The 22,783-nt window shown below is 48.8% G+C and overlaps 2 protein-coding genes across 3 annotated transcripts in view; both read left to right on the top strand.

The window, feature by feature from the left end:
* The window catches only part of LOC127008867 (nucleolar protein dao-5-like), a 52,424-nt gene extending 49,749 nt beyond the window's left edge, over positions 1 to 2,675 (top strand). For both annotated transcript variants that reach the window (XM_050881252.1, XM_050881250.1), the window contains exon 8: positions 785 to 2,675. In XM_050881252.1, the coding sequence (XP_050737209.1) occupies positions 785 to 1,484 (700 nt within the window). In that variant the 3' untranslated portion in view covers positions 1,485 to 2,675. The remainder of the gene's footprint in view (positions 1 to 784) is intronic.
* LOC127009116 (transcription initiation factor TFIID subunit 1-like) lies at positions 2,377 to 20,140 on the top strand. Its single transcript, XM_050881902.1, has 4 exons — positions 2,377 to 2,465; positions 5,777 to 7,053; positions 19,141 to 19,194; positions 20,097 to 20,140. Exons 1-4 carry the CDS (start codon positions 2,377 to 2,379, stop codon positions 20,138 to 20,140), a joined length of 1,464 nt encoding a protein of 487 aa, XP_050737859.1.
* Positions 20,141 to 22,783: the final 2,643 nt, after the last annotated feature.

The raw sequence follows: 22,783 nt of genomic DNA, 5'->3' as shown, positions 1-22,783 counted from the left end.
TTTTTTCAAATTTCAATATCCATGCACACCCAACACCTATTTTTTATATATATCCTTTTTTAATACTTAAATATATGTATGTATGTATGTATGTGTGTGTGTGTGTATATATATATATATATATATATATATATATATATATATATATATATATATATATATATATATATATCTATATATATATATATATATATATATGCACAACATATATGCATACTTACCACACCATTCCAAAGGTGATACCAAACTTTCTCCGCAGTTGTTGACAAAGACAATAGAGATGCCCCCCAGCGGTGCCTAGGCCACCCACCCCCACCCCTGCAGCGCGGCCCTCAGCGCGCCGCCCCACACACCCTCAGGCCACTCAGGCCGCTCGGCCCACACAAAACAAACACGCCACAACACGCTAGGACACACTCATCCACCGGGACAGGAAACATCTGCAGTACCTTAGACTCGCTACACCTCGCTACTTGCAACACACAGTACAACACACACACACACACACACACATCTTTACACCTGAGTAGCACGGAACAGCATACACATTACACAGCCTTACATATCGGCACCGCACGCCACAGCACACACGGCCTACTTACACAGCACAGCACGCCTTGGCCCACACACACACACACACACACACACACACACACACACACACACACACACACACACACACACACACACACATAGGATAGGTTCCCAGACAGGCAACAGTCGGGTGGACACACACATCGCCAGCCAGCACACGGCGGGGCACTCACTCTCTCCTCTCCTGCAGGTGCGCCCAGAAGCTGGTCAGCCAAATCGAGCACCAGCAAGGCGCCCCCGCCCGGGCCCGAAGTCCGCGGCCCAACGCGGCCCCTGCCAAGCCATCCTCGGCAGCGTCCGGTGCCGGCAGGGGAAGCAAAGCATCAGGAGGCGGTCTGCAGCCCCGGCAGGCGTCCAGGTCCCCGTCTGCCTCGCCTTCGGGAGCCTCGAGCACCAGGAGCACGCCGGACAAGAAGGGTCGTCGGGGGTCAGTTAGTTCCTCTGCCTCGCTAAGGAGCAACGCATCCCTGGCCAGCGGCGCTTCCGTTAAAAGCAGTGCCTCCACCCTCAGCAACGCCTCCTACAAGAGTGCCTCCTCAACCAAGAGCGTTGCTTCGGTCAAGAGCGCTGCCTCCGCTAAAAGCGTTGCCTCCGTCAAGAGTGCGGCGTCGGCCAAGAGTGGGGCGTCAGTGAAAAGTACAGCGTCGGGACGCAGCAGCACGTCCACCAAGAGCACGTGTTCCGCCAAGAGCACCGCCACGGTCAAGGCTGCCAAGGGCGGCGCTGCCCTCAAGAAGGAGCCAGAGAGCAAGGGCGTCAGGAGAAAAGATGCCTCCAATGACAAGAAGCAGGAGGCCAAAGAGAAGCGGCCAAAGCAGAGCAAGGGCGAGAGCAAGATCAAGGCGCTAAGGAAAAGGTTCGAGGGCAAGGAGTACATGCGTCTCCAGTAGCCCTCGCCCGCCCAGCGCCGCCCAACTTCACCTCGCCCGTCTCGACCGAACCCGACACGCCCCGCCCCACTCCGCCCTGCCACCATCCTCGTCCCGCCGTCTTCCTGCGCCGCCGCCCGGAGGACCGTACATATCTACGGTGTGTGTGTGTGTGTGTGTGTGTGTGTGTGTGTAAGAATGAATAGGTAAGAAAGTAGGAGACCGATGACCGCCGGAGCCGACGCCCGCCACGGCTCTATCTCCCCCTCGGAAGAACATTTCAAGACTGCAACAGAAACTCGTAGTGATCATCGCAATAAAACAAACAGAATCGTTTTTTAGCGTTTATAGCGAAAGCAATTCCTCTGACTGTATGTGTGTGTGGCGTGTGTGTGTGTGTGTGTGTGTGTGTGTGTGTCGCCCCGCCCCTGCAGGGCTGGAGGGGGCGGGGCGCCGGTGCAGTGTAACACGCCCACACAGCGGGCAGGGGAACGCTCCCTCCAAAATCCTTTAGATTTATTTATCATGGACTATTGTCAAGATCGGTGGCTGCACATTCACGCCCACCCCCCCCTCCCGCCCCACGCCCGCGGCCAGGGCGCCTCCACGAGGGGGCAGCGCTCCCCGCGGGCCCACGCCCCTCATCAGATACAAAGTTACACTCCTTCCATTAGCCTTAAGATCGAGAGTTTCTGTGTTAGGACTTCCAAATGTTTTCTTCGTTACTCTAATCAAAACTTTGGCTTCATCCGCTGCTGGCCGCGGCGCCGCCACGGCCGCCGCGCTGAAGCACATAATAATTACTACGACGTAACGTAGAAGTAGCGACTAGCAGCCACTCCGCCGGCCGCTGCCTGCTAGCCTCCTCGGTGCGGGGAGGGAAGGCAAGCGTCGCGCCCTGTGTCTCTGCAGGATGCGGCGCTACCCCTCCCTCCCCGTGGCGCCTGGCAGCAGCAGCAGCGGGCCGCTGGACGCTAGGAACGTGTGTAGCACACAGTACGAGTAGGTCCTCGCCGGAGCGGGTCGAGGGCTCCTTAGCTCAATAGTTCTCTAAGTCTGATTCATTAAATATACTCCATAGTCCCGATCCTCTGACCATTTTTACCTTGACATTGCATTGAACACGCTTGTTGTGTTGCTCCTCTCCCTCACGTCTTCCCGCGCCTGTAATCTCTCTCATCCATATTTATATTAATAAAAGTTACCAAAGATTGTGCCTTGCTTCCCTGCACCGGCCTGTGGCTGGGGACGGGAGGGGCGAGGCCAGGGGAAGGAGCACACAGGAAGAAAAGGCAGATGAGGGAGGAGATGACGGGGCGAATCGTTGACGGGACGACTGTGTCAACACACCGCCAGCCGGCGGTCAGCGCCCCTCGCCTCACGCCAGCCACACCTGCCCTCTCAGCATTACTTTCCCCGACAGGTAAGTGTTCTCTATGTCTAAACTTTCATGTTACACACAGCAGAGGACGAGTGTTGAACAAACGCCGGGTAAAAGTTGTCTGCAAGCACCGCCTCCTGTGACAGACAGGCCCCACGGACGGCCGCTCCTCGAGGCGGCACCGGATACACAACGCAGCGCCACGGCCGTGTCCGAGAAAAGTCTGACGGACAGAATCAACAGACCACTTGACGGGAACTCAGAGACGACAATAGATCGGCTTGACAGTATATAGGGCTGAACTGATACTGAAGAAATAAATGACAGTAATAAAGAAGAACGAGGAGCTGCCATTGTGCAGCGAAAGGAGGGTCAAAGGTGAGCATAAACAGATAAATAAAGCAGATAAATGTCGAGAAAAAAGTGAAAAAGATAAAGTAAGGAAATTAAGAGGTAAAATAAAAATAAGAAATGGAAAAATAATAAAAGAAATTAAACAAAATAAACAAAGAAACAATGTAGTATACAAAAACAATAAAAGAGAAAAAAATCCTGTCAATATAGATATACAATTCCATTACGAGCCAATCAGAAAATTCCTCCTCTGCGCCATCATCATCATCATATTCATCAGCAGCAACAGCACCAGCATGTCTAAATCATCTGACGGTGTGGCTGAAGATGTGGCGTGTGTCTGCGGGAGGCCATGTGGCCATGCGGTGAGGCTGGTGTGTGGCTGGGAGTGTGGCGTGCGTCTGGAGGGGCTGTCGGGTGTGTGGCGGCGTGTGTCGAGGTGGTCACACGCGGCGAGGCTCGTTGGGGACAGGTGGTGGGCGGCGCGGCGGCCCTGCACCCCGCGTCACCTGAGCCGCCGCCGTCTCCTCCACCCCTGCCCTGCCCCCCGCCCCCTGCCGCTCCCCTGCCGGGCTTCATCTGCCTGGCGGGGGTGGCACAGGGAAAAGGTCTCGTAATTAGCGGCGGACACCTGAGAGCACCTGCCGCAGCTTTATAAGGCAGCGCCGGCCTACGCCCGCCCCCCGCAACACACTCCTGATGCGGTGCCGCTGAGGGCTGACGGCTGTGAGGGGCTGACGGGGCATCAGAGCGGGGGGACGGACGACCGAGCGCTGGGGTGCACGGGCGGCGGGCGTGCACCTGAGAACAAACATTACAAGTGGACGGGAAAGCCTCCTCGACTCCCTGTCCCCACCCCACCCCACCCCGCCCCAAGCCGGGGAAGGAAGGGAGGCGACGCCCGCCAGATGGGGCGGAAGTGAGAGTGCCCGAGGCTCCCAGGGCAGGTCCTGCGGTACACATGGCGCCGCCACAGAGCAGTGGATGCGGCGGCGGCAAACGTGGCAGGTATACAGCATGAGGCGAGCAAGGTATACAGCATAAGGCAGGCCAGGTACAGCATGAAACACCAGCCGTTACACATTACGTAGTCCAAGGCGTGGCGGAACAAGACATTGATAAATGAACATTAACACTTACCGCACCCAGAAAAAAAAAGAGACGAGGATGAGGCAACGCACCCGAAACAGGCTCGATTGACCCCGAAAACAAACAAGAGCGGTTCAATAACGCGGGCACATCAGCCGCCAAGCAGGCAAACACGACATGAACAGATGCAACAGAAGCCCCGTGACAGGACGCCGGCACGAGGCGGCAGACAGACAGCAGCCCACAAACACTTCGCTCAAGCAGCAGCCAGCCATTAAGCCCCAAGCAGACATTAGGCACCAGCCAGGCATGAGAAGGGCGGGGCGGCATGCAGCTGACCTTTCAAAGTCTGTCTTGGGTAAAGGTGAGAAGGTTGGTCTGCTTCCTTCCTCCCTCCCTCCCTCCCTGTGTCTTCTCTCCCGTCCCTTCTCTCCGTCTCCCTCTGTCTCTCACCTGCGTCTCTCTCCTTCACCTCCCTCCCTCAGCGTCGTTTACGTCTCTTCTCTGTCTCCTCTTTCGCAATCTCCCTCTTGACCATCCGTTTATCTTTTTCTCTCATTCTGTACCTGTTTTCCTCCTCTTCTCCACCTCTTCTTCTCTTCTCCAATCCTCCTTCCATTATTTACTGGCCTCTTATTTCTCCCTCTGCTTCTCCCTTCTTCCTTCCCTCCCTCTCTTCAACATTCGTCACCGCCATCTTTCCAGCATTCAGCATCTCTCTTCCTCACACCTTCCTCTCCAACAGCATTCATCTCTCTCCTGTCTTCCCTCCCTTCCGTATTTCCTTCTCCTCCTCCTCCTCCTCCTCCTGCCTCCATTTCTCCACCTGGACTTTCCATCCTTTTCTACATCCTCCTCTACGTCCTCCTCCTCCTCATTCCACCAGAGAGAGAGAGAAAAAAGCTCCACCTTGCCCAGCCCGGGATTTACTACGCCATCAATAACTCTACTCTTGAGGGTATACAAACACACACACACACACACACACACACACACACACACACACACACACACACACACACACACACACACACACACACACCTCAGTTTCTCGCAATAGCAATTAAGACGATTAATTAATTCGACACCAAAATCTAACATCGGAGGGAAATAACTAAAAAAAAAAAAATTCATTTGAAATCGAATAATGAGTAAAAACAGAGTATGATTTTTTAAACCAATGTAGACAGAAATAAAAAAAAACGAGAAAGATGTAAAAGAGTATACGAAGAATGAAGAAGAAAAGTAAATGAAAGCTTAAACAAAAAAAATCATCCACACTAGCATAAAAAATACTCAAGATTCCAGTTAAATTTTGCCAGGCTGTCAATTTCGATCTGACAGTCAATTTCGGTCGAAACAGTCAATATCGGTCTAACAGTCAATTTCGGTCTAACAGTCAATTTCGGTCTAACAGTCAATTTCGGTCTAACAGTCAACATCGGTCTAACAGTCAATTTCGGTCTAACAGTCAATTTCGGTCTAACAGTCAATTTCGGTCTAACAGTCAATTTCGGTCTAACAGTCAATTTCGGTCTAACAGTCAATTTCGGTCTAACAGTCAATATCGGTCTAACAGTCAATTTCGGTCTAACAGTCAATTTCGGTCTAACAGTCAATTTCGGTCTAACAGTCAATTTCGGTCTAACAGTCAATTTCGGTCTAACAGTCAATTTCGGTCTAACAGTCAACATCGGTCTAACAGTCAATTTCGGTCTAACAGTCAATTTCGGTCTAACAGTCAACATCGGTCTAACAGTCAATTTCGGTCTAACAGTCAACATCGGTCTAACAGTCAACATCGGTCTAACAGTCAATTTCGGTCTAACAGTCAACATCGGTCTAACAGTCAATTTCGGTCTAACAGTCAATTTCGGTCTAACAGTCAACATCGGTCTAACAGTCAATTTCGGTCTAACAGTCAATTTCGGTCTAACAGTCAATTTCGGTCTAACAGTCAATTTCGGTCTAACAGTCAATTTCGGTCTAACAGTCAATTTCGGTCTAACAGTCAATTTCGGTCTAACAGTCAACATCGGTCTAACAGTCAATTTCGGTCTAACAGTCAATTTCGGTCTAACAGTCAATTTCGGTCGAACAGTCAATTTCGGTCGAACAGTCAATTTCGGTCTAACAGTCAACATCGGTCTAACAGTCAACATCAGTCTAACAGTCAATTTCGGTCGAACAGTCAATTTCGGTCGAACAGTCAATTTCGGTCTAACAGTCAACATCGGTCTAACAGTCAATTTCGGTCCAACAATCAATTTCGGTCTAACAGTCAATTTCAATCCAACAGTCAATTTCGGTCCAACAGTCAATATCGGTCTAACAGTCAACATCGGTCTAACAGTCAATTTCGGTCCAACAATCAATTTCGGTCTAACAGTCAATATCGGTCTAACAGTCAACATCGGTCTAACAGTCAATTTCGGTCCAACAATCAATTTCGGTCCAACAGTCAATATCGGTCTAACAGTCAACATCGGTCTAACAGTCAATTTCAATCCAACAGTCAATTTCGGTCTAACAGTCAATATCGGTCTAACAGTCAATTTCAATCTAACAGTCAATTTCGGTCTAACAGTCAATTTCAATCCAACAGTCAATTTCGGTCTAACAGTCAATTTCGGTCTAACAGTCAATTTCAATCTAACAGTCAATTTCGGTCTAACAGTCAATTTCAATCTAACAGTCAATTTCGGTCTAACAGTCAATTTCAATCTAACAGTCAATTTCGGTCTAACAGTCAATTTCAATCTAACAGTCAATTTCGGTCTAACAGTCAATTTCAATCCAACAGTCAATTTCGGTCTAACAGTCAATTTCAATCCAACAGTCAATTTCAATCCAACAGTCAATTTCGGTCCAACAGTTAATTTCGGTCTAAGTCAAATCTCGGCATCTGTAGCAAACTAACCGAACCTAATGAACGGGCAATCTACTTTCAACGAAGCATAAACTATAATCATACATACTAAACCATTCTGATATTCTCCATTCGCTCCCAAACTCATTCTGGTTCTCGACTCCATAAAAACAAGTGAATGTATTGTATTATAGTGTATTGTAGTGCCGGCCCCGAGTTGCCCCGCTCCGGCCCCGCCCCGCCCCGTAAGGCCTGTCATTACTTAGATCGAGATAAAACCTTTATTTAGTGCTACAAGAATGGCTAGGGAAGGGGGAGAGGGAAGGGGCTACTGTATACGTGATGGGGAGGAATGGGTGAGGAGGAGGAGGAGGAGAAGGAAAAGGAGGACCAGAAGGAAGAGAAAGAAGAAAAAGTAATAAAAATGAAGACAAATAAAGAATAGGTGATTGAAAATTAAACTTCCTGGCTCATCAAAGAGGTAGAAGGAAGAAGGAGGAGGACGAGGAGGAGGAGGATGAATAGAAGGAAGAAAAGAAGAAAAAGTAAGGGAAATGAAAGTAAATAAAGAGTAAGAGGCAGGAAAAACAATACTTGCTCGCTTATATGGGGAGGCACGAAGAGGAAGAACAGAAAAGAACAAAAGGAAGAGAAAAAATAAAATAAAAAGTAAGAAAAGTGAAAATAAAAGAATAAATGAAAGAAAAACAAAACTTGATGACTTATAAAGAGAAGAAACCTGATGGGAGGAGGAGGAGGAGGAGGAGGAAGAAAAATAAAGAGAAAAATATATAAAATGAAAAAAGAAAAAGAAAAAAAATATCTGCTCGCTTATCAAAAAAGGAGGAGAAGGAAGAGGAAGAAGAAGAGAAGGAAGAAAAAAAGAGGAATAAGAAGACAATAACAGACTACGGCTAAACGATGGGATGGAGGGGAATAGAGGATGAAGGAGGAGGAGGAGGAGGAGGTAGAATGGAAGGGTCTATAAACCTTGCTACCTATCTCCCTACCTACCTGTTACCTGTGTACGTGATGGGGCAGGTAGAGGAGGAGGAGGAGGTTGAGATTATTACTGAACACGTAGGGAGGAAGGAGGAGGAGGAGGTAGGGGAGGAGGTAGAGTAGATAGGGGGAAGTAGGGGAAGGGAGTTTCAGAAGAAGAGGGAAGGGAAGGGATGGGAAGGGAGATGAAGGAGGAGGGGAAAGGGAAGGGAAGGGAAGGGAAGGAGAGGAATAAAGGGGAAGGGTAGGTAGAGGAAGTTGAGGTAGGGGAAGGAAGGGGAGGTGAAGGGGAAGGGGTTGTTCAAGGGACGAGAAAAAAGGAAGGGAAGGAAAGGAAGAAAGGGGAAGGGTAGGTAGGGTAGGTAGGGGAAGTCGAGGTAGGGGAAGGAAGGGGAGGTGAAGGGGAAGGGGGAAGAGGGAAGGGGTTGTTCAGGGGACGAAAAAAAAAAAAAAAAAACGCCACTGTTCACCTTCTCCAGTAGCTTAGTGTCAGCCCTTAAACCTGATCTTTTTTGGTGGAGTCTTAAGTTCGCGTGTCCAACCCTTTGAAACCACACCCTGCCGCCCCTCCACCTGGTCCCCACTTCGATACCCGCGCAGAAGGAGGTGTTTGAGGGGAAGTGGAAGGGTGTGTGGAGAGGTGGAGTGGCTAGAGGACGCAGTGGAGTGGAGTGGCGAAGTGGAGGGGGGCCGCGAAGAGTGTGTGGAGTGTGAATGATGGTGTGGCTGGGCCCGAGGCGACCACACAACTGCCGCTACCACACGCCCCACCACCACTACTGTTGATGGTGGTGGTGGTGGTGGTGGTGGAGGGGGGGGGATGTTGTTGGTGGGGGGGTGCTACAAGACAACGCCACACGCCTCACCACCACCACCACCATTACTATTACTATTACACGTTGTTAGTTGGTGTTGGTGGTGGTGATAGTGGTGGTGATGGTGGTGGTGTAGTGGTTGGTGGTGCTCCTACAAGACAACCCCACATGCCTCACCACCACCACCATCATCACCACCAGCCTTTATTGTTACGCTGTTTGGTGGTGTTGGTGGCGATAGTGGTGGTGGTGGTGATGCTAACCTAACCTAACCACCACTATGAACCATCACCACACACACCATTAGACCTCCTTAACCACACGAACCGTCACCACATCTTACATCACCACACGCAACCACGCCACCACCAGGCTGCTCTTATTGGTGATACACGCCACCTCCACATCACCACACGCCTCACCACCAGTACCACTACATCACCACTTCATCATCACCACCATGACACCAGCTAGAGACCTACACCATATAGAATACTACTTCCAGGCTTAATTTCTTCATCACCACCTTCACCACCACCACCACCACGTATTCATTCATCACCACCTCTACCTCTATAACAAGAACCACATTCACCACCACATCATCACCACCACCACCACCACCACGTATTCATTCATCACCACCTGTACCACTATAACAAGAACCACATTCACCACCACATCATCATCACCACTATCATCACCACCACCACCACACAGTGTTAAAGATTACCACAAAATACGTTATAGCAGACAAAAAAAATAATAGAAAATAAAATAAAAAAAGGAAAAATAATAAAGAAAAAGAAGGACGATAAAAGAGAAAAGGAAAAAAGGAAAAAAAACAGTAAAGAAAAATAAAATAATAAATAAAAAGAAAAAAAAGAAAAAAATCGCAGTGACGATGTAAGAAGCTGCTGCCGGCCACCTGTCTGCTCACCTGCCCTTTGTAAACTCTTAAATATCACCTGCTGCTTCGTTTTTACCTTACCTGATGCGGCCACACCTTTCACCACACCCAGCCTGATCACACCACACTGCCCTTCACCACAGTTATACATTCTCTTCAAGCCCGTCCATTCTACTTAACATTCTCTCTTCCATATCTATCAATGCCAGCTTTGATAGCTTTCTCCTTATACATGTTCTACCAATCTCTCTATTCTATCTAAGTTATACCCTCATACCGACCACCCATCTACCAATGATTACCTGTAACAACTTTCTTCGTTCACATATTCTACCAAGCTATTCTAATCTACCATACATTCTGCAATCATGTCTTACCTATCACCCTCTTCTATATGAAACCACATCTTCTACCTCATCGTCTGTACTCTGATACGCCTTCTACATCAATACTTCTACACTATCACACTTTTCTAACTGCGGTATTCTCAGACGCTTTTGGTTCTCATAACAACTATTACCAAAGGCCACAAAGGAGGTTAGTCTGGTTTTCATGTGTGGTTCTTCATGTTCATGGTGCAGAAGAAGCCTTGTCAAACTATCACCAGGCTCATAAAACTACCCAACCATGGCAATACTAACACAACAACCTCTACACAAGCCTTATTAAATGTGGGTGTGTAAGGCCCTCACGAAGTTTTTGAGAATGAGTCTCTTTTATAGGCTCATAAAACTACCCTTGGAAATACTATCACAACAACCTCTGCGAAAGCCTTATCAAATATTTGTGGGTGTAAGTCCCGAAAGGTTTGGAAATGTGGGTCTAAGTAAGTCTTCTGTACCTCGCTAGTCATCTTAAAACTATCACTAGGCTCATAAAACTACCCATGGAAACACTAACACAACAACCTCTACGAAAGCCTTATCAAACGTGAGTGAGTGTGTAAATCCAGAAACGTTTGACAATGTGGATCTAAAAAGTCTTCTGTACCTCGCTAGTCATCTTAAAACTATCACTAGGCTCATAAAACTACCCAACCATGGAAACACTAACACAACAACCTCTACGATAGCCTTATCAAATGTGGGAGTGTGTAAACCCAGAAACGTTTGACAATGTGGATCTAAAAAGTCTTCTGTACCTCGCTAGTCATCTTAAAACTATCATTTGGCTCAGAAAACACACATGGAAACACTAACACAACAACCTCAACGAAAGCCTTAGCAAACGTGAGTGAGAGTGTAAATCCAGAAACGTTTGACAATGTGGATCTAAAAAGTCTTCTGTACCTCGCTAGTCACCTTCAAACTATCACTAGGCTCTTCAAACTACCCATGGAAACACTAACACAACAACCTCTACGCAAGCTTTATCAAATGATGGTGTGCAAGTCCCACCCGAAATGTTTAAGAATGTGGGTCCAAGCGAGGGTCCAAGTCCTCTATATACCCCGCCAGTCATCCTTCGTTTATCCCTTTCGCGCCTAATCCCCAGCCTGTCGCCCATACCACCACGCCCTCTGCCGCGTCTCCCCATGCACGAAGAAAAGTTTAGCAGCGTGTAAGCCTGAGACACACCTCGCTGTTGTTTCAATTAAAAGAAGCTGTGGTGGTGGGTGACGCAGCAGTGACGCAGCAGTGACTCAGCAGGATGTGAAGAAGGAGGAAGTGGTGGATGAGAAGCGGGAGGTGAGGGAGGAGGAGATGAAGGAGGAAGCAGAAGGGAAATTAAATAAAGGTAGGAGGAGCGGAATGAGGAGAAGGAGGAAGTGGAGAATGAGGAGGAGGAGAAGGAGGGAAGATATAGATAAAGATAGAAGGGAAAAAAAAGTAATGAAGTAAAAGGAGGGAGATGAGAGAAAATAAATACAGGGAGGAGGAGGAAGAGGAGAGGGAGGAATGAAGAAGGGAGCAGGAGGGAAGCTAGATAATGGTAGGAGGGGAAAGAAACAAAAAAAAAATGAAGGAGAAAGAAGATGAGAGAAATGCAAAAAGAGGGAGGAGGAGGTGAAGAACGGAGAGAAGGAGGAGAGGGAGGAAAAGGAAATGAAGAAGGAAGCAGAAGGGAAGGGAAGTAAAAGTAGAAGATAAAAGAAACAAAAATAATGAAGCAGAAAGAGAGAAATGAGAGAAATACAAGAAGAGGGAGAAGGAAGGAAGATAAGAACATAATGAAAGAGTGGATCAAAGAGGGATGAGATGACGAAGGAGGAAAGGAGAAGAATGGAAAGGATTAGGAAGGCAAATGAGGAGATGAGTTGAAAAGGAGAGGCGTCAGAAATGGATAAGAGAGAAGAGAAAGACGAGAAGGAGGAAAATGATTAAGCAAGGACATAATAGGAAGATAAGGAGATGGAGGAGGAAGAGGAGGGGGAGGAGGGTAGATTAGCAGGAGGAACAGGAAGAAAGAGAAGATGAAGAGTCAACATGCAAGGCGGAGGAGGAGGAAGAGGAAGGAGAAGACAAAGACGGAGGAGGAAGAAGAGCTAGGAGGGGAAGAAAAACGAACAGAGGAACATGGAGAAGGGAAAGAATGCTAATGAGGAGGAGGAGGAGGAGGAGGAGGAGGAGGAAGACGAAAAACAATTAGCAAGAGAGAAAAAAAAACAGGAATAGGAATGAAAACAATAACAGAAAGAACAAGGACACGAATGAGAAGAAAAGGAGAACAAAAAAGAAGAAAAACAAATCAGAAAAACTACAACAAAACAAAACAAAAGAAGTACTGCATGAGATAGAGAGAAGAAAACAAGCATTAAATAAAATAAAAAAATAAAAGGGAAAATATCAACAAGAATAATAATAAGAAGGAGCGCTGTAAGATAGAGAGAGACCCATATAATAAGTCAGCGAGACGGAGGAGTTAGCGTCACCATGAGAAGGAGACAGTCATTGTTTTAAATCATATCTCATTAGACGAGCCTTGGCTGCTGTCCCTCCCTCCCTACCCTCCCCTTCCCTCCCTGTCACCACGTCCCTGTTATCCCGATGTTCCTCTGTTAATTGGACAAAGGGAGGAAGGGGAAGGGGAGAAGAAGGGGAGGTGAAAATAGTGGAGGTTGAAGGGCATGAGGGAAATGAGGAATTGAAAAGGAATAGGAGAGAAGGAAGGAATCAGAGGAGGGGAAGAGGAGGAGGAAGAGGAAGAGGAGGAGGAGAGGAAGGAGGAATGTCGTCGTGTTAATGAGTAGGACGGTGACCCAACCATCACCACTTGACTGACATTCCTCCAAACCTTCACTGAAAAGCCCCTACCTTCCTCCTCCTCCTCCTCCCGCAGGGCTCGACTAATGAAGGTAAGGGAGGGCGTCGGGTCAGGGAGGGGGAGAGAAGGAGGTAGGGGAGGGCGAGGAAGGGGAATAAAGACACCGGCAGGGACAATGCGAGGGTCAGGCCATGGACGGTGGCGGCGGCGGCGGTGAGTCGTGACCCCGAGCGGCTACCTTCCTTGGTCTGATGGGATGGTAACCTGTTTCCCTGCCTATACCCTGCCCAGTGCCTACCCCTTACCCCTGCCCTGTGCCCCTTGCCCTCTGCTCCTGTGCCCATGTCATGCCGTGCCCTGCTACCTTGGTTTGATGGCGTGGCAACCTGTTTCACCTACCAATACCCTGTCTACTGCCCCTTGCCCCTTGCCCCTGCCCTGTTCCGCCCTGCCTTGTCTTGTTTTCTAGTTCTACCCCATTGAGGCAGCCCCCCCATCCCCCAGTCACTCATATACCCTTTTCTCTTGCACCCTATTTTCCCCTCTCTGGGTCCCCTCTCTTTTTTGGGTTAAGTTTCCCCTCTCTCTTGATTCTGTCCTCTTGTAGCCTTCACGATAAACTGATCTGTCTTCCGCTTCACTTAAGTACAGACAGACAGAAAGACAGAAAGACAAACAGGAAAAACTAATAGAAAAAAAAAAAGTCTTCCTCCTCATCAAAGTCCTCATGATATCCACACTTAAAAACAGACAGACAGACAGACAGACAGACACAGAAATAAAATACAAGTTAAAAAGGAGAAAATAATAAAAAGAGAAAGACAAAAAGAAGAGGAAGATAATAAGAGAGAAATCGTGGCTAGGAGAAGAAAAGGGAGGGATGGAGAGGGAGAGATAAAGGAGGGAGGGAAGAGGGAGGGAGGAGGGAGGGAAGAGGGAGAGAAAAAGGGGGGGAGGAGGGTGTGGTCTGCGGTGGCTGTTCATTAGGAGTGACTTCAACGCTCCTAAGATACCGATCAGAGGAGGAGGAGGAGGAGGAGGAGGAGGAGGAGGAGGAGGAGGAGAAGGAGGAGGAGGAGGAGGAGAGGAAATATATAGTAAAGAAGCGTTTCCTTTTCTCATTATAAGTCGAAGTGTTGAAATTATACTGTTTAATTAATACATTTTTTCCTCTTCTCTTTTTCCTTTCCTTTATTTGTACGGGATGGCGGTGGTGGTGGTGGTGGTGGTGGTGGTGGTGATAATGGGGGTAACCTTTGTAATGATGGTGGTGAGGCTGATGATGCTGGTATTGGTGATAGTGGTGGTGGTGGTGGTGGTGGTGATAATGGGGGAAACGTTGGTAATGATGGTGGTGAGGCTGATGATGCTGGTATTGGTGATAGTGGTGGTGGTGGTGGTGGTGGTGGTGGTGGTGATAATGGGGGTAACCTTTGTAATGATGGTGGTGAGGCTGATGATGCTGGTACTGGTGATAGTGGTGATGGTGATGGTGGTGGTGGTCGTAACTGATTATTCTAAAGACGATAATATAGTGATGATGATACATAGTGATGGTGTTTATGGTGATGGTAGTGGTGATAAGAACAGTAGTGGTGGTGGTGATGGTGATGGTGATGGTGGTGATGATGACAGTAATATTAACGATGGTGGTAGTGGTCTTACAGCTAATAATAATAATGGTAGTAATAGCGATAATAGTAATAGGGATAATGGTAGAGATGATAGTGGTGGTGATAGTGACAGTGGTGGTGGTGGTAGTGGTGGTGACAGTGGTGATGGTGGTAGTGGTGGTGGTGATGGTGGTGGTGGTGGTGGTGGCCAATCGGGAGTCGTGACCAGATGGTGGGTCTCACTGCACGATCTCCAACAGTAGGCTTTGGTCTCCCTCTCTCCCTCCCTCCCTCCCTCCCTCCCAGGCCCACAGTAGCTCCTCCTTCCCTCCCTTCCTCCGTGAACATAAAAGTTACCTCCCTCTCCCTCTCTCTCTCTCCCTTAAGCCTTTGGTGGTCAGGGTTAGCTGTGAGATAGAGAGGAGGGAGGGAGGGAGAGAGGGAGGAAAGGGGGGGAGAGAAGTCGTGGTGAGGATGAGGAGGAAGAAGATGCGGGGAATGAGAAGGAAAGGGAAAGGCAGTGGTGGTGGTGGTGGTGATGATGGTGGTGGTGGTGGTAGTGGTGGTGGTGGTGGTGGTGGTGGTGGAGAATGTAGATATGGAGATAGGAGATGAGTTTCGAGAGAGAGAGAGAGAGAGAGAGAGAGAGAGAGAGAGAGAGAGAGAGAGAGAGAGAGAGAGAGAGAGAGAGAGAAAAGAGACAGAGGAAGTGTGCCGGACATCCGCTCTCATCTCTCTCTCTCTCTCTCCACGCCCTGATTTTATTATTTCCGGGATGTTTTTACCTCCTCTCCTTCCTTCTCTCCCTCCCTCCCTCTCCTTCCTCTCCCTCCACTTCCGGCATGCATCCCTTTATCCCTCTCTTCCGCTCCCTCTTCTCTCCCTTTCCTCCTCTCCCCTCAACGTGTCACGACGGGAGGGAGAGAAAGCAAGAAGGAAAGAGAGAATGAAAGAAAGAAAGGGAGAAAGGGAGGAAGAGAAAGGGAGGGAGGGAGGGAGGTTAAACAAGAATCTCCGCTATTTAAATAAGTTTCCCCTTTTTTTTTCTTTAATATGTTTGCTTTGTATTACTCAGCTGATTTGTCGTGTGGTGGTGGTGGAGGCGGTGATGATAGTGGTGATGTTGGTGGTGGGGGTGTTGCGGTAATGGTGGTGGTGGTAGTGGTATGGTGATGATGGTATTATGTGGAAAAAAAGTGGTGTTATGGAATGGTATAAGGATGGTGGTAGTGGTGGTGGTGGTGGTGGTGTAGCAGTAGTATAGAGTAGTGGTGATGTATTAATGGTGATATGGTGATGATGGTTGTGATAATACGTGGTGGTAATACCTGGTGATGATGTAGTGGTGATAACATGTGATGATGGAAGTGGTGGTGGTGGTGGTGGTAGGAACAATAATAACAGTATAATGATGGTAATAATAGTGGTGGTGGTGGTGATGCTGGTAGTGGTGGTGGTGATAGCGGCGTGCGGTGGCGTGGTGGTGGAGGTGGCGTGTGTCGGCAGGTAGCCAGGCAGGTGTACGCGCGCCACCACGTGAAGAGAGCGAATACCTTTGTTGTGATTGCGGCAGGTGCGAGGGGAGGGAAGGGAGGGAGGGAGGGACGGAAGAGAGGAGGGTGGAAGGGGAGAGGCGTGAGGGATGAACAGAGGGAGGAAAGAGGACGAGCAGAGGGGAGAAAGAAAGAGAAAGAGAGAGAAAGGGGAGGTAGAAGAGGGAAGGAGAGGAGAAGTGAAGGGGACTGGAGGGGGAGGAGCGGAAGAAGAGGGATGATGGAGATGGAGGGATGAAGATAGGGAGGAAAAAGATGAGCAAAGGAGAGAGAGAGGGAGGAAGGAGAGAACAATGAAGTGGATGGGGACGAAAAGTGGAGGAGAGGAAGATGAAGGATGATGAATAGGGAGGAATAAAAGAGAAGAGAATGGATGGAGGAAGATGAGAAAGGAATAGGAGGAAGGGAGATGAGCTAGGGAGGAACGAAGGTAAGGGGAGGAGGAGGAGGAGGAGGAGAAGGAAGAGAGAAGTAAGAGGAGAGGGGAAGTATGGATGAGGACGAATGGAAGAGAGGAGGGATAGGGAGGAGGAGGAGGAGGAGGAGGAGGAGGAGGAGCAGGTGGCCGGAGACGCGCGTGGGTGGTGATCGTGGGAACCCAACCAGCGGGCCGTGAATCACACACACACGCACACACACACACACACACACACACACACACACACACACACACACACACTCCCCCCCCCCCACAACAACAACAACAACAAAACAACAACCCCAACATTTCGCCACCACCACCACCATCACTACTACCCCCATCATCACCAGCATCACCATCACCACCACCACCACCACCGCAGCCCAGGAGGTATAGAGGAGGAGGTGGTGTATACAGTCCGTCTAAGGAATGCTGCGGTGTATGCACAGTCAACACCGCAGTCAACACCACGGTCAACACCACTTACCTCACGTCCCCTCCGCTCAGGCCCGTAGGTAGGCACACACGCACGTACTGAGAACAAAGGGAGGGAAGGAGGGAAGGAAGGAAGGAAGGAAGCAATGGAGAAGAAAGCAAGGAAGGAAGGTAGGTAGGTGGGTTTAGGTAGATAAAAGGGAAGGAAGGAAGGAAGGAAGAAAGAAAGAAAGAAAGAAAGAAAGGAAGGATGGAAGGAAGGGAAGGAAGAAAGGAAGCAATGGAAGAAGAAGGCAAGGAAGGAAGGAAGGTAGGTGGGTTTAGGTAGATAAAAAGGAAGAAAGGAAGGAAGGAAGGAAGGAAGGGAAGGAAGAAAGGAAGCAATGGAAGAAGAAAGCAAGGAAGGAAGGAAGGTAGGTGGGTTTAGGTAGATAAAAAGGAAGGAAGGAAGGAAGGAAGGAAGGAAGGAAGGAAGGAAGGAAGGAAGAAAGGAAGAGAAGGAAGGAAGGGAAAGAAAGGAAGGAAGGAAGGAAGGAAGGAAGGAAGGAAGGAAGGAAGGTAGTGGGAACAATGGAAGGAAGAAAGAAAACAAGCAGGGAAGAGAAGAAAGAAGGAAGAATGGAATGAAGGAAGGAAGGAAGGGAGGAGGAAAGGAAGGAAGGGAGCAAAGAAGAAAGATAGCAACGCTCCTCCTGAAGTATGCTCCCCAAATGAAGAATAGAAGGAATGAAGGAAAGAAGGAAGGAAGAAAGAAAAGAATGAAGATAGCAACGCGGCTCCTGATGTATGCTCCCCGTTAATTAGTTAGTTTCTATCATGTCATTTATTCATACATTATTTTCATCATCATTCCTATAATTTTACCACTACGTATTTCCTTCCTTCCTCCATTCACTCACTCAATTCCTCCATCCTTTCTTTCTTTTATTTGCCTTTTTCTCCATCTATTTATTTATCCACCTAATCAATTTCTTTCGTGTGTGCTCTAACGCGATTTAACTGCCGAGGTAGCCGCTGTAAATACTGTCTCACAAACAATGCTCTTTCTTCCTCTTCCCAATCCTTTTTTTTTACTCATTTTAACTCCTATACTTCTGCAGTTACCTCTTTTTCCCCATTCCTCTTCTTCCTTCCTTCCTTCTTTTTCTTCCAAGTCCCTTTTCACTTCTCAATTCCTTTCCTGTTTTAAGTTTCCCTTTTCTTTCCTTATCCCATTTTCCTTCTTCTTCCCAACCTTTTTTTTTCCTTTCCCCTTTTCCTCCCTTCTATTTTCCAATCACATTTCCCTTCGTCTTCTTCCCAGTCCCATTTCTCCTTCCCTATTTATCTTTCCAGTCCCCATTTCTCCTCTTTCTCTACCCTATTCCCCTTACAAATCCCCTTTCTCTTCCCTCTAAAACCCCACGTTCTTCCAAATCCCTTTCCTTTCCCAAAATCCTTCCCTTCATCTCCCCCAATCCGTTTCTAATCCCATTCCGATCCGCTCTGACCCGCGCGGACAAAGGACGTGCGTACAGGGGCGGCCTCTACCTTGGGCCTAGCCGGGCTTACCTACCTGTACCTTGGGCTTACCTTTCTACAGGCTTACAGGAGCACTGCCCGCCCCGCCTCCCCCTTTGACCCTTTCACCTGTCCTGTCCACCTGCCCAAAGCCTCTGTGTACGTGTGTGTATGTGTGCGTATGACTGTCTATCTACATACCTATCTGTCTATCTCTCTATTTATCGATCTTTCTTTCTGTCTGTCTATCTATCTATATACCTATACCTATTTGTTTGCTAGTAAGTCAGTCTCTATACATTTATCTATTTATCTATCTATCTATCCTTTTATTTTGATGCCTCATACTCAAAGCGCCTTCAAGACAACTTTCTCTCTTTTCTTCTCGTTCCTTTCTCCTTTCTTCCCTTTTTTTCTTCCCCATACCTCGTCCCCCTCACCTCCCATCCCTTCTGTTCCTTGTCCTGCCTTGCCTCCTCTGCTTCCCATCGCACTCTCCCCCTTCCATCTACCCCCCTACACCCTCCCCAGGCAGCCACGAGCGCCACACACCCTTCATCCTCACCCCCGGGCAGGTAGCGGCAGGTGAGGTGCACGCGGCGCCGCCACGTGCACGCAACACGTGGCCACGCGTGCCTCCGTTCCCATCGCCGCCGCCGCACTCCCACGCCCCCCTACCCCGCCCCCCACCAGGCCAGCTCCCTATGTCCCTCCCACCTACTTACCCCCACGAGTTCATCCTTTACTTCTTTCTTCCATTTTCATAGTAGTAGTGGTGGTGGTGGTGGAGTCAGTGGTGGTGGTGGTGGTGGTGGTGGTCAGTGGTGGTGTTGGGGGTGGTGTTTGCGGTAGTCAGTGGTGGTGGTGATTGTGGCGTTGAGGGTGGTATTGTAGGTGGTGTTGGGGATAGTCGGTGGTGGTTGTGGTGTTGGGGGTGGTACTGGTGGTGGTGTCGGGAGAGGTTGTGGTTGTGACGGTGGTAGTGGTGGTGGAAGGGCTAAGATAGGAGGAGTCATACCTTCTCCCCCCCCCTCCCTCCCCCCCGCCCCCTCCCCCCCACACACCATTACACACGGCCACCATATGTATGCAAAACTGCCTCCGCTGCCCCCGTGCTGATAACATCTGTGCCGCGACCATCCTATATAACCTGCCTCCCCCTCCCCTTTCCTTCCCCTGCCTCCCCGTCCCCTATCTCCCTCTTGTCCCCCTCCCCAGTATCTGTAACCTTCCTACCTCCCTGTCTCCCTCTCCCCAGCCTTCCTCTGCCTTCTTCCCACTACCCAGCATCCATAACCTCCCTCCCCCTCCCCTTTCTTTCCCCTGCTTCCCCGTCCCCTATCTCCCTCTGCCTTCCTTATCCCCTTGTTCCCCTCCCCAGTATCTATATCCTCCCTACCTCCCTGTCTCCCACTCCCCAGCCTCCCCCTGCCTTCCTCTTCCTCGTTCCCTCTACCCAGCATCCATAACCTCCCTCCCCCTCCCAGCCACCCCAGCCTCCCCGTCCCCTACCTCCCTCTGCCTTAAATAAAGAAAAAAAGAGAATGTTTCACCCTCATTAGCTAACATTAAACAGCCTGCCGCATCCATTCCCTATCACCCTGTCCTCATCCACCCTTCTCTCCCTTCACCCTTCACCCCTCTCCCCTTCCCCTTCCTCTCCCACGACCAGCTGTAGGAGCCCTGAGGATGTACAGGATGTGGGCTGAGATTGTGCAGGATATGGAGTGGAGTGGAGAGGGATGGAGTGGAATGGAGTGATTATGTGATAAGGTGGAGTAATATATGGAGTACAGAGTGATGCAGTGAAGAAGGAAGGGAGAAAATAGAAGTGGAAAAATAAGGGAGTTTAAGAAGGGGAGGGGAAAGGGAGTTTAAAAAGGAAGGGGAGACAAAAGTGAGGGGAAAGAAGGGAGTTTAAAAAAAGAAAGGGAGAAAAAGAAGGGAGTAATAAGGGGGAAAAGGGGAAAGAAGGGAGTATAAGGAAGGTGAGGGGAAAGAAGGGAGTTTACGAAGGGGAAAAAATAAGGGGAAAGAAAGGAGCTTAAAAAGGATGGGGATGGGAAAGAAGGGAGTTAAAAATGAAGGGAAAGAAGGGAGCTTAAGAATTAAAGGGAGAAAAAAATGAAGGGGGGGATGGATTTTAAAAAGGAAGGGGAGACAAAATTGGGGGTGGGGGAAGAAGGGAGCTTAAAAAGAAAGGGGAGGAAAAAGAAGGGAGTTTAAAGAAGGGGAGAAAATAGAAGGGTGAAAGAAGGGAGTATAAGACGGAAGGGGAGGCAAAAGATGGGAGTTAAGAAGGAAGGGGAGGAAAGCGAAGGGGGAAGAAGGGTGTTCAAGAAGGGGAGAAAAAGAGGGGAAAAAGGGAGTTTATGGAGGAAGGGAGAAGAAGGGGAAAGAAGGGAGTATAAGGAAAAAGAAGGGGAAGGAAGGGTGACATAGGAAGGGGCAGCGAAGAAGAGAAGGAAAAAAGAAGGGGAAAGAAGGGAGGATATGGGTAAAGAGAGGAAGGAAAGGAGACAGTGGAGGGAAAAAAAGGGAGGGAAGGCGTGAAGGAGGGGAATGAAGGATGGGAAAGAAAAGAAGGGAGAGGGAAGGGGAGGGAGGGAGAGGAAGAAAAGTGTGGGAAAGTTCGTGATTATGTTTCTCATCTCATATCTCTCTCTCTCTCTCTCTCTCTCTCTTTCTAAATATCAAAGAACTATCATTATACCATCCTCGGTTTCACCCTTAAGACAGCACCCTCTCCCCCCTGCCATGCCCCGCCCCGCCCCGCCCCGGTTCACTCTGCCCCACCCAGTTTTTGTGTGTTTAGCCCAGAGTGAGCGAGATCAGTGCCCCGTTACGGTGTTGGGTGGTGGTGGTGGTGGTGGTGGTTGCAATGGTGGTGGTGGTGGGGCTAGATAACTCCCTCTCCACCACCATCCCCCCTCGACAGCTTCCTCAATTTAGTTCACCTTTTAAAAATCAAATCACTTAAGTCTGCCCTGTATTCATCCCCCTTACCCCCTTTTCGTCAGGTGTTTCAAGTTGTATACAGGTAAATGAATGCCCCAAGTCACCATAGTTTGGCCCAAGGTTACTTTATTTTCACTCCAGTTCGTCTCATGTCACGCTAAGTAATCCCAATCGGTCTCACGTTATACTGTGTTATCCAATTTCGCCTTTCCAATAACCCATGTAGCCCAAGATCACCTTATTTCACCCTAATTTGCTCCAGGTAATGTCTCTAGTCATCCTGTCTGGTTCACGAGCACTCTATGTCATCCTCGGGTCATGCAAGGTCATCCCCAGTCACCCTGTCTTGTCTCCTGTCTATCTATGTCATCTCCATCTGTCTCCTGTCACATCATGTCTCATTATGTCACTTTACTTCATCCTGCGTCGCTGTATGACACTCCTGAACGCTTTGTCTTGTCTGGGGTTCTTCCCGTCCCTAAATATGCGTGTTCCTCTGCTCCCTGGATCCCTGTTCTCTTAGACTCGTCCTCGCTTAATACTCGGTGGTTCTCCCTATCCTAATCTTACCACGTCCCTATTCCAAGTTAGTCTTATTTATGATGTCCCCCTATTATAAGTTCTCTCCTGTCTGGTTCTACTCGTGTCTGGTTCTACTCGTCTCTGGCTGTTTTGTGGTCTCCTCTTAACCCCATCTTTTGCTTTCCCCGTTAGAGTTTTCCTCATCGTAAGCTTTCTATGACCCAAGTTCTATCCATCCTTATAGTTCTCTTAATTTTCCTTGTCTTTGGTCGACGTTTTTGGTTCTCTTCGTCACCGGCTGTTTTGTAATCTTCTCGTAACCCCATTTTTAGCTCCTTCCGTTACACTTTTTCCTCATTCCAAGCTCTCTTTGCCCCCAGCTCTGTCCGTCCCGAGTTCTCCCCGTTTTCCTTATCTCTGGTGGACGTTTTTGGTTCTCCCCGCCTACGTCTGTTTTGTGGTCTCCTCTTTAACCCATCTTTAGCTTTCTCCGTTACTGTTCATCCTTATCTCTATAGCTCTGCCTTCCCGGTTCTCTCAATCTTCCTTGTCTTTGGTGGACGTTTTTGGTTCCCCGTCACCGGCTGTTTTGAAGTCTTCTCGTAACCCCATTTTCAGCTATTTTCGTTACAGTTTTCCTCATTCCAAGCTCTCTTTGCCCCCAGTTATATCCGTCCCAGGTTTTCCCAGTTCT

This window comes from Eriocheir sinensis, chromosome 39 (genome assembly GCF_024679095.1).
Source record: "Eriocheir sinensis breed Jianghai 21 chromosome 39, ASM2467909v1, whole genome shotgun sequence".
In the NCBI taxonomy this organism is placed as follows: Eukaryota; Metazoa; Arthropoda; class Malacostraca; order Decapoda; family Varunidae; genus Eriocheir; species Eriocheir sinensis.
Note: the sequence above shows the minus strand (reverse complement) of the source record. Positions and strands in the feature narration are given on the sequence as shown.

Excerpts from the sequence above, each read along its gene's own strand:
- LOC127009116 (XM_050881902.1), top strand. The coding sequence starts at position 2,377 with ATGCGGCGCTACCCCTCCCTCCCCGTGGCGCCTGGCAGCAGCAGCAGC. Across the intron at positions 2,466-5,776 it reads GTGTGTAGCACACAGTACGA|TCAATTTCGGTCTAACAGTC; the intron begins GTAGGTCCTCGC and ends TCGGTCTAACAG. Across the intron at positions 7,054-19,140 it reads CAGTCAATTTCAATCTAACA|GCAGCCACGAGCGCCACACA; the intron begins GTCAATTTCGGT and ends CACCCTCCCCAG.